The 22,809-nt window shown below is 33.9% G+C and overlaps 1 protein-coding gene and 1 long non-coding RNA gene across 2 annotated transcripts in view; both read right to left on the bottom strand.

Moving 5' to 3' along the window:
• Positions 1-714: 714 nt before the first annotated feature.
• On the bottom strand, positions 715-1,556 carry LOC141550898 (uncharacterized). The gene is made up of 3 exons (XR_012484695.1): positions 1,463-1,556; positions 1,270-1,377; positions 715-1,182 (listed from the first exon to the last, which is right to left on the bottom strand). It is a non-coding gene; the product is annotated as an uncharacterized LOC141550898 (long non-coding RNA).
• Positions 1,557-11,747: 10,191 nt separating this feature from the next.
• The window catches only part of ISOC1 (isochorismatase domain containing 1), a 50,200-nt gene continuing 39,138 nt past the window's right edge, over positions 11,748-22,809 (bottom strand). Inside the window, exon 5 of the mRNA XM_074282006.1 lies at positions 11,748-12,519. Within this exon, the coding sequence (XP_074138107.1) occupies positions 12,373-12,519 (147 nt within the window). The 3' untranslated portion in view covers positions 11,748-12,372. The remainder of the gene's footprint in view (positions 12,520-22,809) is intronic.

The following is a 22,809-nucleotide window of genomic DNA, read 5'->3' as shown; positions in this document are numbered from 1 at the left end:
AAGCAGGTCCCCAAGATGGAAAAAAAAAAAATGGTTTCCTTTTCCATCCAAATACTGCAAATTAAATGGATCTGAGCAGAAAAGCAACAGGTTAGAGAGACTGTGCTAACTTTCCCTCCATAACAATATATACTGATCACAGAAAGACAAACCAAAAGTCAAATGAAAGTGCCTTCTTTCCACCCATACCTATTTCCTCTCGTTATCTTACTTCTTTGAACTCTACCTAAGCGCTCCTTTCCCTTTTCTGGAGGAAAGCCGGACAGGTGGAGCGAGAAGAAAAGACTGGGGGCAGGGGAGAGGGGAGAAGAGCTCGAAGGGAAGCAGAAAGGGAGGAAAACAAAACAACGGGGAAGTGGAGGCCGAATAGGGGAAAATATGGGAAAGAATGAGAAGAAAAAGAAAAAAAATGGGGGAAAGGGATGAAATGGGGAAATGGAGGGAAATGGAGAAAAGAAAGGGAGAAACGGGAGAGAGGAGTAAAAGAGAAAGAAGGTTAAAAGGAGTGAAAAAAGGGGTGAAGCCCGGGGCGCCCAGCTACCCGCCCCATTCCCTCCTCTTTCCGCAGCCGAGCTCTAAGAGCGAGCGTCAGGTAGTGTGTCCTTCGGTTCTTCAGGGGGTTCCCGAAAGGGACGGAAACTTGTCATAGAGAGGCTGAGGAGCCTAGCTGGGAAACCTCGGGGACCCGCGGCCTTCCCGAAAAGCAGTGTCCACGAACCAAGACTGCCCCGGGGCGTGCAGCACCTGCGTGGGACCGTAAGACACCCAGACTCCGGTCCTCCTCGCCTCCTCCCGCGGCAAAGCCCAGGGATCAGCAAAGGTGGGCGGGGCAGGAGAGAGGGAAGGAATTGGGTGCTGGATGGAACCAAGAGAAGGGAAAGGGTCTCCCTTTTCCGGGAGGCCCCGGCTTCTCTTCTCCTTTATGGTTGCCTGGGGAAATTGTCCTGGAAACCTTTTAAATGTTGGAAGGCCGGGAAGCCCCCCGGGCTGTGGAGTTGTAGTACACAGTGTGATGGAGGCGATCACTTCTCTTCAGTTTCTCAACGGCGTCTACTGGGAAACGTAGTTCAGCGTCCCGGGACTTCCTGGAGATTATTCCTCTTTTCGTTCCAAAGGGGAAAACCTCCAATAAAATTTTCCTTCTAGAGTCTTTGCGGCAAATGACATTCCAAACCGTTTAAGCTGGGAAGAAAAGGGTAAAAGATGTAGAAGCGGATATAAAGAAAATAAGCTGTTACTGCTAAACAGTGATATCACTACATTACCCACCTGGTTCCATGTTGAGGCTCTTTATGGTTAACTTTTTAAGGCAGACCAATGTCCCCTTTAATTTTGTTTCCGTTGAAAGCAAAATGTCCATTCTAGACGATTATCAAACTATAGGTATTAAGTGAAATCGAATAGTTTAAAATTGCAATCAAATAAAACAATTCAATTCACATTTAATGAGATGCATTGTTACCTTTACAGGCTCTGTATGTCTCCCTCTTATCTTAGTTTCGCTATCTGGTTTCATATCATAGACTGTCTGAACTGAAAGAGGTCTTAGTCCACCTGAGGAGCAAAAAAGAGGAAGCGGTTTGCTTAAAGTCACTGAAGTCGTTGTATGCTTCAGCCTTGCCCCTATCCCCGGCCACAGTTCTTTCCAGTACACAGCACTGACATCCCAAGACAATAATGTGACTTTTCATAATAGGGAAGGACTGGCCAGATTTGAAGTCAGGAAAACTTGGATTCAAGTCCTACCACTGGCACATACTGGCCGGGTAATCCTGAGGGAAGCGCTTTAACCTGGCTCCGCAGTTTTGTTTTTCTGAGGTGGGAGAAAGTTGAAAGAGCAATGAAGGTGGAGAAAAAGGGAAAATGTCATTCTTTCCACTTCCACACCAACCCTGCAAACACAACTGCCATCAACAGCCAGTTCTGTTGATATTCAGACATGAAGCCTTGAAAAGAGGTAAAACTGAGGTCAGAGGAACAAGACGGATGCTGAGCAAAATGTCTCCCATCTTAAATGTAGTCCGTTTCTTCAGGAGTGAGCCCAAACTAGTGGGTAGTCACAAATGGCGATTACCCAAAAGGATGATGATCCCCAATCCTGGAAACCGTTATGAGCATTACAAAATCAACAGCAACGGGACAGAATCATCCAAAAAAAGCTTAGTGGAGAGGGCAATATAGCCATCCACCTATCAAGAAACCATTAACTGCCTATACTCACCAGATTCCATGCTAAGCACCAGAGATATTAAGACAGTCTGGGACTTTAAGTAGTTTACATTCCAATTGGAGGAAAAACATAATTTTATAGGTATATAAAAGATACAGACAAGTCAAAGGTAAAGTACTTTGGAGAAGAAACTGAGGAGACCAGGGAAATATAATCTAAGTGGTCAAGAAAGACCCAGGAAAATCATCAAAGCAACACACTGGAATATGACTACTTATCCTAGAATTGGGACTGGTTGTGCTCTGCCCTCTTAGTAACAGGATCTTAAAGAATGCCTCTGGCTAGCAGAGAGCAAAGTCTTCAAGTGAACAGCTTTGCAGGTGAAACATCTGTTGTCCTTCTATTATCCAAGGATGAAAACGAGAGGCTCTTTTCAATGTGTAGAAGGTATGCTGAAGTTATTCTCTTGGAGTCAGAGTGGAGAATCAAGTTATGTAAAAAACAGTTCTATTTGAAGGATACTAAATAAATCTTAAACAGCATATCAGATGTAATCATGGAGGTCACTTTGTTCAGGTAGGGCATTTATATAATACATATTACGTGCCATGCACTATATAGTTGAAGAAACTGAGGTAAAATAGTAGGTGATTTGTCCAAGGTCACACAGTTTGAGATCAAATTTGAATTCAAGTGTTTCTGACTCTAGACTTAATTCTCTTATCTACTGAACTGCCTTACTCTCCTCCAAACATTCTGTTATAGTCCCTGGGACCTCAAGAATAAGCTTCCTATAAGCAATAAATTGGGAAAATATTTTTACATTCAAAGTTGCTGATAAAGGCCTCATTTCAAAAATAGAGAATTAACTCAAATTTATAAGAATTCAAGTCATTTTCCAATTGATAAGTGGTCAAAAGATATGAACAATTTTCAGATGAAGAAATTGAAACTATTTCTAGTCATATGAAAAGGTGTTCTAAATCACTATTGATCAGAGAAATGCACATTAAGACAACTCTGAGGTATCACTACACACTTCTCAGATTGGCTAAGATGACAAAAAAAGATAATGGCAAATGTTGGAGGGAATGTGGGAAAACTGGGACACTGATACATTGTTGGTGGAGTTATGAACGGATTCAGCCATTCTGGAGAGCAATTTGGAACTATGCTCAAAAAGTTTTCAAACTGTGCATAACCTTTGATCCAGCAATGTTTCTACTAGGTCTGTATCCCAAAGAAATCGTAAAGGAGGGAAAGGGACCTACATGTGCAAAAATGTTTGTGGCAGCTCTTTTTGTAGTGGCAAGGAACTGGAAGCTGAGTGGATGCCCATCAATTGGAAAATGGCTGAATAAATTGTGGCATATGAATGTTATGGAATATTATTGTTCTGTAAGAAATGACCAACAGGATGATTTCAGAGAGGCCTAGAGAGAGTTACATGAACTGATGCTGAGTGAAATGAGTAGAACCAGTAGATTATTGTACATGGCAAGAGCAATATTATATGATGATCAATTCTGATTGATATGGCTCTCTTCAACAGTGAGATGATTTAAACCAATTCCAATAGTTCAGTGATGAAAAGAGCCATTTACACCCAGAGAGAGGAAAGTGGGAACTGACTGTGGACCACAACATAGCATTATCATGCTTTCTGTTTTTGTTTGCTTGCATTTTGTTTTCCTTCTCAGCTTTTTTTTTCCCCTCTAGATCTGATTTTTCTTGTGCAGCAAGATAACTGTATATATATGTATATGTATATTGGATTTAACATATTTAACATGTATTGGACTACCTGCCATCTAGGGGACGGGGTAGGGAAAGAGGGAAAAATTTGGAACAGAAAGTTTTGCAAGGGTCAGTGCTGAAAAATTAAGCATGCATATGTCTTGTAAATAAAAAGCTTTAATAAAAATTAATATAAAAAAGAATAAGCTTTCCATATTCAAGGTACTCTCTGGGTACAAATCCATTCAAAATAATTACTCACAAGCACTCACTGATGAATTTATTTACTTCTCAAGTGAGCCAGTGAACACAATGACTATGCAAATATATTTAATGAAATAGCATAGTAGAAAAATTTTCAAGAGACCATTCCTCCCACAAACCTATGGCACATTCTCCCCAAACTACGTATGACAGAATCTGGCAACTTCTACTGGGAGCAATATCTGGCAATACTTGCTGGAAGCAACTGGAAACTGAGAGGAAGAACCTGACTGCCTTTTCCCTTGAATATAGGGAGACCTTTCAGAAATGTATTACACATCCATTTATCTAGGTTTCCTGGGTGAGGCTTGTGAAGCAGAGACAGTGAGACTTCAAATTTTACTGGGCCTTTCATGTTATGGAATTTCTCAAGATATGGGTTTTAATAGATAATGAAAGAAGGTAGGTCAAATACATGTGATGACATTTTCCTGTTCCCATTCATGTTTATTTATTTATTTATTCATTTATTTATTCATTTATTTATTTATTTTACTTGCTCAGGACCACATAGCTAGAAAGTATTAAGTGTCTGAAGCTGGATTTGAACTCAGGTTCTTCTGATTCCAGGGCCAGTATTCTATCCACTGCACTATCTAGCTGTCCCTTGGTATTTCTTTTGTGGGAAGAAATAATAATGTTTATATTTTTTGAACACTGATTTAACTGGCTACCAATCAGATGGTCTGCTCTCATATCATAGCCACACAATGGCTTTTCACCTCTTTCATTTATTCAATTAGCATTTAAAAAATATAGCCATAAATTTAATACCAAATGATGATTCATCATTTGGTAACTCTCTGAAAAAACTCTCTGAATAAACAAGTAGCAGTAATGTAATTATATAAAATAAATAGCCATTCCCAATAAGAACAAAACTATTTAACTATTTAACAATAAACCCATAGAAAACCACTGCTTGCTTCTCAAATTAAAAAAGATAAAATTATGCCATTAAATAATAAGAAATTTATTATCTCTAATTTATATTAGCTCTGTATCCTGTCTTTCACCAGTAATTGTTTGGTATATGCATCTCTATTATATCACTAATTTCTTCATAAGATTACCATATCTGTGACTGATTTCATATATATAACATACACACATTACAAAATTGTCCTAGAAACTCCATTATTACTTCCAAAATCAGATACTAGCACATTATTTGATATTTTTCAATTTTGTCATGTCTGACTGAATGAAGAGAATCAGTTCTCAAAAGGCACAATAACATCAATGACAATGGCAGAACTGGTAGGAGGAGCCGCGGCTAGATGGTGGGGAGAGGGGAGGAGAGGAAGGATAGAATACTGGTTTGGCTTAGGAGGACCTGAGTTCAAATGTGACCTCTGACACTCAACACTTCCTAGCTGTGTGACCCTGGGCAAGTCACTTAACCCCAATTGTTTCTAAATAAAAAGGCAAAAAATAAAAAATTCCTAGGTCTAGTTCTTGTGTCTCTCAATATGGAAGTCAAATTCATGCATACCTTGGTGATTTCTGGCATTTTATTGTCTTTTATTAATCTATTTAGGATAGGACCATGTCACCAAGTAATAGCTCAGCTCAAATAAAGATTGTATTGGAAGGAAGAGTATTTAATTCAGTGTTAGTGCTAGTCCCTACAGTCAAATCTCCTAGTCCATTATTTATTCCTCATTGTGGCTATGTAGTTTTTGTACATTTTAGTCCTTAATGAATTTATTGGTATACCATTCACCACAAAATATTTTGCAGATCTTTTCATCCCTCTTCAAATTTCCCATGGCTTCCCTTCCCTTCACCCTCTTATCGGAAGATTTTGCCTCATATTTCAATGAAAAAAGGTCAGTTGCTGAAAACTTCGTCTTCTATACTTATCTTATATCATTAATATATCTTCAACCACTACCTCCTCCTTTACCTGTTTGCATGAAGATGTGGCACCCATGATACCACTACATCCTGTCTTCTCTAAATAGATTGTCCTTTATTTATTTATTTTTTAAAATCATTCACGACTCTCACTAATCTTAAAATTCTCTTTGTCAACTGGCTGCTTTCCTGTTGTCTACAAATATACCTTCAATGTTCAGAAAAAACCCTTACTTTATCCCTCCATTTCCAATAGATATCTTAATCTCTACTCTCTTTCATTAATTTTAGAAGGGTATATAGAATCACTGGCTCCATTTCTAGTCCTCTTACTCTTAATGATTTGCAGGCTTCAATTAAGTAAAACTTTCTCCAAAAAGTTACCATAGATGTCATAATGACAAAATCTAATGGTCTTATCTCAATTTGCACCCTTATCAAATTCTCTGAACCTCTTGACATTGTTGATAACTCTCCTCTTTTTTAGGCTTTTGTGACTTCTCTTTCTGATTCTCCTTTCTGACTCGTTGCGCCTCAGTTTCCTTTGCTGCATCTACATCAAGATTGTACTAACTCTTACTTCCTAAGGTTCTGTCCCAAGCCTCTTCTCTTTTTCCTCTGCATTATTTTGTTTGATGGATGAGCTCATTACCTCTATGCTCAGATATCCAGCCCTACCCTTTTTCCTGTTCTCCAGTCTTATATCAGTGATATCTTGTAAACATCTTCAACAGGATATCTGATAAACATCTTCTACAATGGAACTTAGTCTCTTTTCCCCAAACCTTCTCAATTTCTTCCAGGGCTTTGTCCAATGAGAGATCTCATATCCTATGGATAGTTTTATCCTTTTCTAGAGATTATTCCAAAGCAATATAGGCCAAGAATCTTGTAAATAAATTCATACCATGGGCCAGAGATTGATAAAACTACAGCTTGAAGGCCAAATCTTGCCAGCCTTAAAGTTAAGAATATTTTTTTTTACATTTTTAACTTCAATAAAAATACTTTAAAATATAAAAACTATTCTCAACTCACAAAACTAGGCCACAGACTAGATTTAACATTGCCTTAGGTTACAAAGGTAACTAATTAAAAAAGCATATTTCTACCCATTCAAGTTGACAAATCTCCATCAATATAAGAAAGATAAAATCAGACAAATATATAGATAATGATTAATATAGTTAGATGGTACAAGTAGATAAGAGTCCTGAGCTTAAGGTAAGGAAAACCTGAATTAAAATCCTGCCTCAAATATTTGCTGTGTAAACTATTCACTTTCTTCCCTCAGTATCACTTTATTTATAAAATGAAGGTTTTGGATTCAATAATCTTTCAGTCTGTGCTTTCTGATCCTAATATGTGTACCATTGTTCTATAATATCTATCACCCTCTTTTCACTCAATGATCCCGGGTATTTCTCTCATGATTCAGAATCCTCTTCAAACTACTGCTCACACCAATGAATTTAATTTTTTTTTCCCACTCAACAAACATTTATTAAATGTTCTAGCATTTACATAGTATAAATTAAGAATACTGAGAAAATAGTATACAATTTCAAATTTTCTCTAATGTTACTTCACACATTAATGTCTTACACATTTTAATAGCACCATCAGTAACATGACTTAAGAATCACAATATAATCATTTGTTCACAGGATAGCCTGTTAGTGGCAACAAAAGCAGAAGCTAGGTTCAGATTAGCTTTATTCTAGATCCTACTTTTGCCAACAATAATAACTATAAAGATTTAACTCTTCATACTTTAGATATGGCACAAAGACAAAGGTATGAGTCCTTTAAAAATTAAAAATTATAAAAAGAACAATTTCCTACAGTTTAAATAAAAATTCAATATAACTTGATTGAGAAGAGTGTGTTTACAAATAAAGATGAGGTTGATGATTGCTTATGTTTCCATAGCTACAAAGCACTTTATTTATTTATAGCTACAAAGTACTTAAGTTCACTATTTCATTTTATTCTCACAATATTATGAGGTAGCTAATGTAAGTATTATTGGTCTCATTTATAAAGGAGGAAACAGTTTTAGACTGCTTTACCACAAGCCATATCAAAAAATAAATGGAAAAATTAGGACATAAATTCAGAGTTGGTGAACAAAAAGCAGTTTCATCAAATTAATCAATCAATAGCAGTAATAATCTTAAACTATATTATAAGGCTATAATTATCAAAATTATCTGGTACTAAGAAATAGAAAAGTAGATCAGTGGAATGAAGTAAAAATACAGAAGCAATGTTGCAGAAGCAAATTAATATAGTAACCTTATATTTAATAAGTATAAAGGCAGTTCTGGGGATAAAAATTCATTATTTGGTAAAAAATTGTTGGGAAAACTGGAAAAGTCTGGTAGAAATTGGGCATAGACCAAAATCTTACACCATTTACTGAGACAAGATCAAAGTGGATCCATGACCTAAATATAAAGAGAGATAACAAGAAAATTTGAAGAACATGGAATGTATTACCTATCAGATTTATGGATAAGGAAACAATTTATGAATAAAAAAGAGACAGAGAATATGTGAGGTACAAAATGAATAATTTTGATTACATTAAATTAAAAAGATTTTGTACAAAAAATTTTATGGACAGATGCTCAGATGCAAGGTTCATATCTCAAATGTCTAAAGAACTACGTCAAATCTACAACAAGTCATTCCCCAATTTAGAAATGGCCAAAGGATACGAACAGGAAGTTTTGTGATGAAGAAATCAAAACAATTTTTAGTCATATGAAAAAATGCTCCAAATCATTATTGGTTAGAAAAATGCAAATGAAAACAACCTTAAGATACCATTTTACATTTATCTGATAATCTAAAATGATTGAAGGGGAAAACAACAAAATGTTTGAGATGTGGAAAATTAGAAGACTAATTCACTGTTCGTAGAACAATCTGGAATTATGCCCAAAGAGCTATTAAACTGCCTATATCCTGTAACCTGTTTCCCAAAATGATTAGGGAAAAAGGGAAAGAATTTTATATGTTCTAAAATATTTATAGTAGATACCTTTGTGGTGTCAAAGAACTAGAAATTTTAGGGATGCTCATCAATTGGGGAATGGCTGTACAAGTTTTACTAATGATTGTGATGAAATACTACTGTATTCTAAGAAATGATGAGTTCAGTAAATTTGGAAAAACATGAATAGACTTGCACAAAATAATGAACTGTGAAAGGAGCAGATCCAAGAGAACACTGTATACAGTAGTAGCAATATCATTTTAAGAACAACTTTGAGTGACCAAGTCATATTATAAATATCCAAATTAACTACAAAGGACACATATCTACATCTATACAAGGAATTGATAAGTAGATGTACAGAATGGTTTTACATATATACATATCCATATTTGTATCTAACAGTAGCCATTTGGGAAGGGAAAAGAGAAAAAAAAGAAAAATAAGTTACATGATATCCTTATTACATGTTTGAAAGAGTGGCACATTATATGTAATAGATTTTCAATTTCATGTACAATTATCCCCCCCTCCCCCACTATCCTACTATGTTATGGAAATCCTTGTTTTTTTAAGTTCAGAATAAAAGAAAAGAACTACCCAATAATGAGTTACCCAATTACTTTTGCAAGGTCCATTAAGCTAGGACTACCTCAATTAATTTCACAGTATTTGGTTTGTGATTTCCATGATCATTGTCATTATGTATATCAAGACAAGTTTGTTTCTTAGAATTTTGTAACTGAGAATTCCATCCTTTCTCTGGACATGTAAGTACATTTATAATACATAATACATGTCTATACAGAATTATACAGCCATGTTAATTACTGGAGACTTTTTCACATGTTAGGATTTTTATATATTAAAAGTATATTTAGTATATATTTAATAGAATCTGAAGTAGCATTCACATATAGACAGACTCCTAAGAGAACATGCTTTAAACACCTCTCCATTAGGTAACATTTGATCTTCCCTTGAGAAAAGGATTAGGCAATTTAAAAGAACTCTTACGACTCATGTCTTTATTGGCTATTGTCCTGTAAACTTGAGTAATTTTAAGTTTCTTGACTTTTGCTTTTAGTCACACCCAGATCCAAGGCTATGTTTCGCATTCTATGACTCCAGGAAAATGTCCTTGCCATCAGCTTTGCCAAAGCACATGGCCTTTCTCCCCTCTTTTACTCTGGAAAGAGAAATCTAAGTAATACTACTATTGGTTCTTGAGTTGTTGGTTTCTCTCCACTCACCTTCCCTGTGGATTCCCAAGTGAAAATATTTTTCCCTTCACTTCTCTACTGTTTACTGATACTGTGCATGTACTGGTCTTTTCCTCAGAAATATCCTCTCCTTGAAAGCTCATTCTCTGCACCTGGACTACTCATTCTCCACTTTTGTAGGGGTTTCTTCTGATTGAATGGTTCCTCCTAAAAACTCTGTTTTGGGGAAAATGCTCAGACCACCATTCCACTTCATTTCTTTCCAGAATGCATTCCTGACCATACTTTCTCTACCATTCCTCTGTATGGTATTCTTTTTTAGAATGTAAGTTTTTTTTGTTTGTTTATTTTTTTAAGGACAGAGACTTTTTCTGATTTTGTATTCATATTTTCAACATATACTCTTCAATCTGTGATTCACACCTCCTTGATGTTTCATGACTAAGTCATCCCATCTCTGGAAGGCTCTCTCTCCCTCCTTCCTTCTTGACTATTTTTAAGTCAAAGTCAGGAAGGCTCCTCTACCTGATTTCAAATTGGGCCTCTGACACTTACTACCTGTATGATCTTGGGCAAGTCACTTAACCCTGCCTGCCTCAGTTTTCTCATCTAATAAATGAGCCAGAGAAGGAAATGGCAAATCACTCCAGCATCTTTACTCCATCCAAATGGTCACAAATAATTGGACGTGACTGAAATGACTGAACAGGGGCTTAATAATGGCACTTCATTCAGTTTTTCATGGATAAGTGTCCATCTGGGACCAAATCTCATAGACTTAGCATCATAAGTAAGAACCTCTAACAGAACCAACCTCAAATAAATTGGGAAACACTCCATTACCTTATTCTTATCCCTCTTAATAAATTGTTATCATTGAAAGTTATGTTGATTCAGTGTTCCCAGATCTATCTGTTAATCGGTATTGGAGTGGAGGCTCCATTTGGAGAAAGTGACATCAAGTCTGCAGCTTTTTGTTGCATCTACCTGAAAACTATCAGGTACTTACTCTCCCCTGGGAGATGCAGGGGTACACCATTTCTGACATTTGACCTAACTAATAAGTTTGAAACCATAGATGATCTCCAATGAATGAGCCTGTCATCAACACGTTGCTTAACTTCTCTTTGTTCTGAGTTTTGCCTCAATCAGGATAAAGTCCAAAAAAATTTTTCCCCTCTCCATATTTCCAGTTATCAGGGACAATAAAATATTTCTGGGAAAACAGAAATGGAGCTTCAATGGGAAAAAAGTTGTAAAAGGAAAAATTAACCCTTGTTAAGAAGTTGTAAAGGAGAAGAACAAGAACAATCATATATATGAAAGGAGTTTTTAAAAACACATAAATAAAACTGAGATTCTTCATGTTGATGAGGGATTTAGATGTCCTGATGAGTGAGAAGTTGCTTATCCTCTAGGAAAAGATAATGTAGTCACAGAAGCTACCCAGTGAGAGAAAAAAAACAATAAAGATCAGAGAGAAAAGTAATGATGTTTGATAAATGTTTGATAATTCCCTGCTCAAAGATAACAAGGCAGTGATGAGTATAATAAAAAGAGCCAGCTTCTGCTGCCCAAAGTAATATATCATGACTTGAGAATTTGCTCCTACTTAAATAATAAATAAAATATTATTTTAATTGAAAAAAAATTCAGAATGTTTTTGAAATTCTTTTAAAATAACTTTCATTTAATCAGTTTACATTATGAGAAAGCATGGAATCCATATGACATTTATTTATAAATTTTATGTTAATGCCAAAAGTGAAACCACTCACAAGTATTTTTTATTATTAACAAAGTACCTAATTGAGAAATTTTACAGAAGTATGAATTTTTAAGAGCCGTTACAACAAACAGGTTCAAATGCAATGTTTCAAAAATGAAAGAACAATGATGAAATGTAGAAAATAAATAATAAGCACTTAAAAGCTTTGATTTTTGTGACCAAATTTTGGTCCCCAAATAGACAAATCAAATCAGTTTTGTGAAGGTAAGCAAAAAAGTAGTCAATTTTTAACATTTCAATTATATACATGTAAGAAGACAGCACATCTATGTTTATGATTTTGTTCTTATATATGGGGTGGATTAATGATCAATCCTTTAAAATCCTACACTTTGGAAAGTAGACCAGATTCTGGAGCACTTGCTTTAATTAGGTTCTGTATTTCCTTGAATTTTGGATGGTCTTTGTCAGCTACCAACTGTAACAGCACCGCCTCACTTGTAGTAACTATTATTCCAGTACGAGCAAGACGCTAAAAAAGAAAACAAATAAAATCAGTACAAGAAATAAAATTGTTTCCAAATAGCAAAGACATGTCAGGTTATAATAATTTAGTACATTCTATGCCAAAGCAAAGCTTCTAAATACTATACTTAAAATCAATGATGAGAACTGACCTCATCTCTGCTTTAATCCTAAAACAGATCTGAAGTTTAGTAACAGATGTTTTGCAGTAGACTTGCTATAGACATTGGGAGGAGAATTAGTGTGAAATACAGAATACAAATGAGACATGAGTTAAATCTCTACTGCAACATAATAAAATTACGAAATTAAAGAGCATGAAATAGAGAAAACTCTCTTTAGGCAACGGAGCAGGCTAAGGTCAGGGCTATACACATTAAAAAGGATAAGCAGCAGACTGGAGGAAGAAGTCAGGACTTTAAGTGGGAAGTTTCCCAGCTATGGTATAGATTTAATTTTCTAGAGGACCCTAGCATGTAGAACAGATGGGATTGCCATTAACTAGATGGTAGACAGTAATCGTCTTTCCTACATAGGAAGATAAAACATCATTTGTTTTATGTTTAACATAAGGCTTTCTCTTGAATATCTGATGCCTGCTGGTGATGATGGGATTCAGTAGCTTTAGTCGTGTCTGTGTTTTGGGGACCCCTTATGGATTTTTTTTGGAAAATATATTGGAGGGGTTTGCTAATTCCTCCTCCAACTCACTTTGCAGATGGGGAAAATGAATCTAATAAAGTTGTCCAGAGTCACATAGCTAAGAAGTAGCCAAGGCCAGATTTGGACTCAGACAGATGAGGCAGGCCTGGTCCTCTATAACTGAGTCATAGCTGGTATCCTCTTAACTCCCAACCCAAGACATAAAACCATGCAAACAAAAGGCCAAGGGCCTTCATGCTTCTTTCATACTATGAAGGCCTGTGCCATCAACCACTATTTCCATGGAGGAAAAGAAGATAAGGGGAGGTTCTGCTAATAAACTCAAAAGAAACAAAACCAACAAGAAATGTCCTTCCTCTCTATTCATTACTTGTATCTTTATAGGATAGATAAAACTATTCTTTTATGTTCACTTACTTGTGCTAGGCCCCTCATTTATGCCATGTGGTTATCTAAATTTAGGAAAGCTTTTTGAGCTGTCTTGCAAATTAGGAGGCCAAAATGGCAGATATTTCTCATTTCAAGGACAAAGCAGAGTTTCAACATCCTGCATGATACTGGCCCATAACAGCTGGTAATAGCAAAGAGCTATGGTATGATGTTGAAAAAAATGACAATACTGGGATGGGATAAGGCTAGATACGTTTCTAATCTGAGAAAGTATTACATGAAAGAAAAAAAAATAGAGATAGAAGAAAGAAAGCTGTAGTAGTGAGAAAACTTTCTAATCCTCTAAAACTTGAGATCAATGCCTTCATCAGTCTTAGGGGAAACTCAAGCTATTGCTCTGAGTCTTTAAGAAAAGTTTTTCTATTCCAATTTTTATTTATTAAAATACTTTTTAAAAACATCACTCCTTTTTTCTTCTTCCCACTCTAATGAAAGTTTAATATATATATTTTTAAAGTATCACTTTGGAAGACAATGAAATAAGAAAATAGATTTTCCAACTCTACTAAGTGGGAACATCTGCTCATAATTCTTTCAAGTCATTCTTGTTCTTTACAATTTGATTTTGTGTTTTTTCTGTTTATAGATTTGAAGTCAGTGAGTATACTATTTTCTTGTATCTGATGAACTATGTATGTTTTCTATGTTTCTATATCATGTTATCACATGCATCATTTCTTAAAGCACAATAATATTCTATCACATTAATATGCCTCAATTTGTTCAGCCATTCCTCAACTTTGACAATCCCTTAATTCCCAATTGTTTGCCACCACAAACATAAAAAAACACCAAACTACTATTATAATATTTTTGTATATTTGGTCCTTTTCCTTTTTCTTTGATCTCTCTAAGATATAGATCTAGTACTGGTATTCTTAATTCAAAGAGCAGACACATTTTTAGAATTTTATTATATAAAAATGCTATTTGATTTTTGAGGGCTTATTTTATAGTCTATAACTTTACTAAAGATATTATCTTCATTAGTATCTTTGCTGATTTTCTAAGATTTTTCTAAGTAAACCATCATATTACCAGCAAATAAGTTTATTTTTTCTTTACCTTTTCTTTACACATTTAATTTTGAGCCTCTTGTATTATTGTTACTGCTAGAACTCTTATCAAGTAAAAGTAGGGAGAGTAGACATCTTTGCTTTACACCTATTTTTATTAGGAAGGGTTCTAGTTTATACCCTCTTGAATAAATCATTTGCTTTTATTTATTTTCCTTGATATTAAAAAAAATCCCCTCAGTTCCTATACAGGCATATCTTGTTTCATTGCACTTCACTTTATTAAGCCTTGCAGATACTGTGTATTTTTTTTCCTTCCCAAATTTAAGGTTTGTGGAAACCCTGCATCAAACAAGTCTGTTGGAGCCATTTTTCCAATAGTAAGTATTCAAATCATGTCTCTTAGATCACATTTTAGTAATTCTTATAATCAAACTTATTCACTGTTGTTATGGGGATCTTTTATGTTATTACTGTAATTGTTTTAGGGCACCACAAGCCATGCACATATAAGATAGCAAACTTAATCAATAAATAATGTATGTGTTCTGACTCTCAAAAGTTTGATACCAAAGTTAAGTTTTTCCACAATGACTATCAATTAAAGAAAATTTCTGTTCTCAATATATTCATACAAAATTATCATCACTTCCCGAAAGGTTTGTAGGGTTGTCTTGAGAAGCTAGGACTATTTGACTTTGTCCCATCATTAACAATTAAAGTAATCTTTAATTCCCTAGTTACCAGTAAGTTTTTCTTTATCAGTAACCTCAAGATTCAGCCAGGAGCCATAAAATTCATAAAAGCATTTCTTAGACATAGAGGGGTGGTTGTCATCCCTTCTGGAGGAATGCCCCCTTTCTTTGATGTAACTAATTATGATCTCTCACCTATGTAATGCTGGAGAAATTATATATATTTTTTTGTTGTTGTTGTTCTATGCTTATAAAAATGTATTGCACTTTCAATTCAAGGTCTTTTGGCCAGAGGCAGGGCCATTTAATCAGCTTGTATTATTAAGTGGCACCTCTCTTAACAGATGGTATCTTGCCTGGAGAAATGACAGTGTATCCTTCTATTAAATTTCATTCACAAAAGATAAACTCATCTGAAATTTAATTGTTAAGTCTCTTTTTGAATCTATGTTCTTTGTTTTTTGTTTTGAATTTATTTAGTATTTTGTTTCCCCTTAGTTACATGTACAATGAATTTTAACATTCATTTTGAAAATTTTTGAGTGTCAAATTCTTTGCCTTCCTCTCTTTCCACTTCCTCAATGAGAAGGCAGACAATTTGATACAGGTTATACATGTATATGCATGAAAAACATTTCTCTATTAGTTATGTTGTGAAAGAAAACACAGATCCAAAAAAACCAAAACCCTCAATAAAAATAAAATTTAAAAAAAAATATGTTTCAGTCTGTATTCAGATACCATCAGTTCTTTCTCTGGGGATGGGCAGCATTTCTCATCATAATTCCTCCAGAGCTGTCTTGGATCACTGTACTGCTAAGAATAACTTAAGTCATTCACAGCTGATCATCTTACAACATTGTTACTTTATACACAGTACATTTCACTTTGAATCGGATATTAAGTCTTTACAGGTTTGTCTAAGAGCATCCTGCTCATTTCTTATATGACAGTAGTATTCTCTCATAATTACATATCACAATTTATTCAGTTATTCCCCAATTGATGGGCATCCCCTCAATTTCCAATTCTTTGCCACCAGAAAAGAACCATTATAAATATTTTTGAACAAACAGATTTGATGTTTTTTCTTTATCTCTTTTAGTAATATTTCTAGGTCAAAGGGTTAACTCCATTGAATAGTTGAATTAGTTCACAACTATACCAAACAATGCATTAATGTCTCCTTTTCTCATATCCTGCAACATTTGTCATTTTTATTTTCTGTCCTAGTTAAATTAATTCACAACTGTATCAAACAATACATTAATGTCTCCTTTTCTCATATCCTCCAACATTTGTCATTTTTATTTTCTGTCCTATTAGCCAATGTAATAGGTATGACATAGTACCTCAGAATTGTTTTAATATGTATTTCTGCAATCAATAGAATTAGAGCATTTTAAAAAATATGCTCTAATATTTTAGAGCATAAAATATTATACATATATATATATGTATATATATTATATAATCAAAGTTATAAATAAACTTTGATTACATCATCGGAAAACTGTTCAAATCTTTTGATCATTTACCAATTAGGGAATGATTATTATTTTTATCAATTTGACTCCATTCTCTATGTTTGAGAAATGAGGCCTTTATCAGAGAAACTTGCTTCAATTTTTTTTTCACACTTATTCTTGCTAATTGTATCTCTCCACTATTTATTCTTTCTCCTTTTACCTTTTCTCTCCTCAAAAGTGTTTTGCTTCTAACTATACCCTTCCCCAATTTGCCCTCCCTCCCATCTCCTTCCCCTTCTACTATCTTAGAGGGTAAGACAGATTTCTATACCCAAATGAGTGTATGTCATGTCCTCTCTGAGCCAATTCCTATGACAGTTAAGATTCACTCCCTCTTACCTTCCACTCTTTTTCTCTGCTATAAAAAATTTTACTGTCTCTTTTATGTGAAATAATTATTTCATTCTACCTCTTCTTTCCCTTTCTCCCAGTGCATTCCTTTTTCAGATAAATACTCTTTCTCCCTACCCTAATAAAAAGAAAGTTCATATGAGTTACCAGTATTATCTTCCCATGTAGGAATGCAAAGAGTTTAATTTTATCATTTTCCCTTTCCTCATTATTTTGTGCTGCTCCTAAGTTTTATATTTGAAAGTACATTATTTATTTAGTTCTGTCCTTTTCATCAAAAATGCTTAAATGTTCTCTATTTCACTGAATGTTCTTTCTCCCCATCCCTTTCCTAGAGGATTATACTCAAGTTTTACTGGGTAGGTGATTCTTGGTTACAATTTTAGTTCCTTTGACTTCTTGAATATCATTATCATAAGTCCTTCGATCCTTTAATACAGAAGCTGCTAAATCTTGTGTTATCCTGACTATGACTGAATAACACCTGAATGGTTTCTTTCTGGCCATGTGCAGTATTTTCTACTTGAAATGGAAGCTTTGGAATTTGGCTATATTTGGATGTTTTTATTTTGTGATCTCTTTCAGGTGGTAATTGGTGGATTCTTTCAATTTCTATTTTACCTTCTGATTTTCAAATATCTGGGTGATTTTCCTCAATTTTTTGAAAGATGATGTCTAGGCTCTTTTTTTTTTTTTTTTAATCCTTACTTTCAAGTAGTCCAACAAATTTTAAATCATTTCTCCTACATCTATTTTCTAGATCAGTTTTTTTTAACTGAGATATTTCATATTGTCTTCTATTTCTTCATTCCTTTGATTTTGTTTGTTTCTTGATTTCTCATAAAGTCATTAGATTTCTGTTGTTCAATTCTAATTTTTAAGGAATTATTTTCTTGAGTGAGCTTTTGTACCTCCTTTTTCCATTTGGCCAATTATACTTTTTAGGGAATTTTTTCTTCAGTAAATTTTTGTGGCTCTTTTCTTCCTTGATAAAATTCTGCTTTTTAAGGCATTCTCTTCCTTATTGGCTTTTTGTACCTCTTTTTATCTTTTTAGTCTGCTTTTTAGAGATTTATTTTCTTAAGTAATTTTTTTGGTTCCTTTTTTTTACCAAGCTATTGATTAATTTTTCAAGATTTTCGTGTATCACTCTCATTTCTCTTCTCATTTTTTCCTTTTTCTCTTAGGTGATTTTCAAAACCCTTTTTGAGCTTTTCCATGGCTTGAGACCAATTCATATTTTTCTTAGAAGCCTTGGATGTTGGAATTTTGACTTTACTATTTTCTTTCGAGTGTGTATTTTGATCTTCCTTGTCCCTTACTCTTTACGGATAGAGTTTTTTCTTGTTGCATGTTTTTCTAGTCTATTTCTTGACTTTTAATTTTTTTCTTAAAGTAGAACTGTTTCCACAGTGGAGGTCACACTATTCTAAGCCTCAGAGGTTTTCTGCAACTATCTTCAGAGATACTTTTAAGACCTATAAATTTAAATTCTGTGTCTTTTAAAATGTGTTCCTTGTAAGCAACTGATTATGAGGTTTTGTTTTCTAACCTGTCATTTTTTTTGCTTTTATTAGATTACTTAATCTATTCATATTTAAAAATTTTAAGAATTAGATTTATATTTTTCTCAAATTCTAATATTCTTTTTTGTTCCAAATTAAGATTTTTCTTATTCCCTTATAAACATGATATTATGTCTCTTCAATTATTTTAGTTTCATGGTACAGTGAATAGAACACTGGGCCTAAAGTCTAAAAGACCCAAATACAAATCTAGTCTCTATATAAAATATGGGACCCTGGGCGAGTCATTTAACCTCTCTCTCGCTTTTCTCAACTGTACAATGGGGATACAGCAACTACTTCATAGGATTGTTGAGGATCAAATGAAATATGTATAAAGCCTTTAGCTAATGGCTACATATAACTATCATTTTTGTCAATTCTAGATTTTAGTCTTTTGATTAATTCTGTAGTCTCCCTTTCTTTCCCCCCCTCTTTTAAATTCTCCTCTTGTCCTACTACCTTTTCTCCTGTACTCTCTTTTTCCAGAGAGACTACAAGATTTTCCTTCCCTTTATTTTTAGCCTTCAATGTTATTAAGGAACATCACATACTCCCCTCAGTCTTCTTCCTCTACTTCCCTTCTGCAATCTCTTATTCCATAATTTAGTCTACAAAAATTCCTTGATTTAATTATAGGCAGAGTATTGTAACAATTTAGCACCTGATATTCAGCCTTGTTTCTCCACCATCATTTCCAATTGACTTCTGTTTTCTAACATTGTCTCCACTGTCTTATTCAGAAAGAAATCTCTTTAGGATATCTCTCTTGTTGTTTTGTGATTGTTGTATGGGGTTGATGTATGTGTTTGCTCTTATATTTCAATTCTTAGGTATTTGAAAAGGAACTAATATCTTCAGAACTAGTTTTCTTTCTAGGAATGTTTTAAATATATCTTTTGTTGAACAGCCATCTTTTTTCAATCTTAGATCTAGATAATTATCGTATGACTGATATTATGAACAATATCACCTGTTTCTATTCACTGTATTTTGTATCAATTCATCTAAATCTTTCCAGATATTCTTGAAATCATCCCCTTTCTTATTTGTTTTAGTATAATAGTACTCTATCAAAATCATAAGCCACAACTTGAAAAAAGTATGCTTTGAACCATTAGTTCTTTAACTGGATATGGATACCATTTTCCTTACTGAATCCTTTCCATTTGTCTTGGATCACTGTGTTGCTGAGAAGACATAGGTCATTCACAGCTGATCATCCCACACATTGTTTCTGTTCATTTCACTTTATATTATTTTGTACAACTCTTTTCAGGTTTTTCTGAGTTTATCATTTCTTATTGAGCAATTGTATTCAATTACTTTCATATGCCACAGGTTGTTCATCCATTCCCAAACTGATGTATATTCCCTCAATTTTCAATATTTTGCCATCATCAAAAGAGCTGCTGTAAATATTTTTGAACACATAGGTCTTTTTCCTCTTTTGATCTCTTTGCGATATAGTCTGAAGAGTATTATTGCTGGATCAAAGAGTATGCATAATTTTATAGCCCTTTCGAGGACACAGCTCCATATTGTTCTCCAGAACAGTTGGATTAATCTACAACTACAATAGTACAATACCATCCAAATTTTTCTACAATCCCTCCAACATCTGTCATTTTCCTTCTTTTTAGAATGCTTGAATATGATTTTCTGAAAAGCAAAGGAGTTAAGACTACAACTAAAAACAATCTATGTAGCAAAACTGAGTATAAGCTTTTAGTAGGGATATAATGAAAAAGAGGACTTCCAAGCTTTTCTGATGAAAAGACCAGAACTGAATAGAAAATTTAATATTCAAACACAAGATGCAAGAGAAGAATAAAAAAATAAACAGGGAAGATAAATCATAAAGGTTTCAGTAAGGCTATAGGAGAAGATGATAGCTGTGTTAATTCTAATATTCTAAGAATTTTATCATTATTAGAGCAGTTAGAAAAAGAATATATAGAGGGCATGCATGTAAACTGAGTATGATAGGTATGATAGGGTAATTTCAAAAAAGTAAAATTAAAAGGTAAGAAAGAGGAATGTACTGGGAGGGAGGAGAATTAGAAAGGGGGAAATTATCTTTCAATAAAGGAAGCATGAAACAGAGCAAAATAGAAGTAAAAGAGAAAATAAGAGGTGGTGGTGATAGGCAATGCTTGAATCTTACTCTCATCAGATTTGTCTTAAAGTGGAATATACACACTCAACTGAGTAAAGAAAATTATCTTATCCTATAGGGAAGGAGAAAGAGAGGGGGTTAAGAAAAGAGGTAGGGGTTCTGATAAAAGGAAGGACAAATTAAGGGAGGCGGTGGTCAGAAGCAAAACAGATTCTTGAGGAGGGACAGGGTAAAAAAGGGGAAAAGTCAGAGAGAGAGAGAGAAAGACAGAGACAGAGAGAAAGAGATGGGCACCACAGGAAAAATAGGATGGAAGGAAATACATAATTAGTATTCATAACTGTGAATATGATGACTCACCTATAAAATAGAAGTGGATAGCAGAATGGATTGAAAATCAGAATCCAACAATAAGTTGCTTATAAGAAGCACACTTGAAACAGCGAGACACACTAAGTAAAAATGAAGGGTTGGAAAAAAAATTTATTATGCTTCAGCCAAGGTTAAAAAAAAAAAAAGCAAGAGTAGCAATCATGATCTTTGACAAAGCAAAAATATTGATAATCAGGGAAAATAAATTTTGCTAAAAGGAACTATAGGTGATGGTGTAACATCAATATTAAACATACATATACCAAGCAGCATAGCATCCAAAATCTTAAAGGAAAAGGAATGAGGCATAAGAGGGAATTAGGCTGTTAAATTATGCTATTGAGGAAATGTAACTTTCTCCTCTCGGAACTAAAAACAATTTAACAATAATATAAGGAAAAGAAGTTGAGATGAATAGAATTTTATAAAAGTTAGTTACAATAATAAAAAACATAAAAAAGCAGATAAGTGAGTTGGGCATGCAATAAAAAAAAAAAACCTAATAAAATAGATAAATCACTGCTTAATTTGATTTCTAAAAAAAAAAAACACCCAAATATCAAATTACAGTATCAAAGATGAAGAAGGGTAAATTCGCCACACCAATGAAGAGGAAATTAAAAACAATTGTAAGGATCTATTTTGTCCAATTATATGCCAATACATCTAACATTCTTAGTGAAATGGATGAATATTTACCAAGATACATATTATCCATGTTAACAGAAGAAGAAATAGAATACTTTAAAAACTCTATCTTAGGAAAAGAAATTAAATAAAACATCAATAAAGTTCTTAAGAAAAAAACTCTTAGGATCAGATGAATTCACAACTGAAAATTCTATCAAACATTTAAAGAACAATTAATTCCATAATTATACAAACTTTTGGGGAAAATAGGCAAAGAAATAATCCTACCAAATTCCTTTCTTAATACAAATATTATGCTGCTACCTAAACTTTTTAAAGTTATTTAAGTTAAGTTATTTAAGAGAAATAATTAGTAACTTTAGCAAAGTTGGCAGGACATAAAATAAACCCACATAAATTATCATCATTTCTACATATTACTAAAAAGTTCAGCAGCAAAAAATATAAAGAGAAATTCCATTTAAAATATGTGCAAATAATATAAAATACTTGGAATCCTACCTGCCAAGGGAAATCTAGGAACTATGTGAACACAATTACAAAACACTTTCCCCACAAAGTCAGATTTACACAAGTGGAAAAATATTAACTGCTCAAAGAGAAGTAATATTTAAAAAATGAAAATTCTACCTAACACCCTGAATTAAGTGCCACCAATTAAAGCACCAAAAAATTATTTTGTAGAGCTATAATAAATAATGGCAAAATTAATGTAGGAAAAAGAAAAAGTCAAGAATATTTCTAAAATGTGAGGAAAGGTGGCTTAGTCATACCAGATCTCAAAGTGTATTACAAAGTAGTAACCACCAAAACAATCTGGTATTGGTAGAGTGGTGGACTGGTGAAATAGACTAGGTTTGATAAACAACAAACTAATTGATAAAAA

The sequence above is a fragment of the Sminthopsis crassicaudata genome, chromosome 1 (genome assembly GCF_048593235.1).
Source record: "Sminthopsis crassicaudata isolate SCR6 chromosome 1, ASM4859323v1, whole genome shotgun sequence".
NCBI lineage: Eukaryota > Metazoa > Chordata > Mammalia > Dasyuromorphia > Dasyuridae > Sminthopsis > Sminthopsis crassicaudata.
Note: the sequence above shows the minus strand (reverse complement) of the source record. Positions and strands in the feature narration are given on the sequence as shown.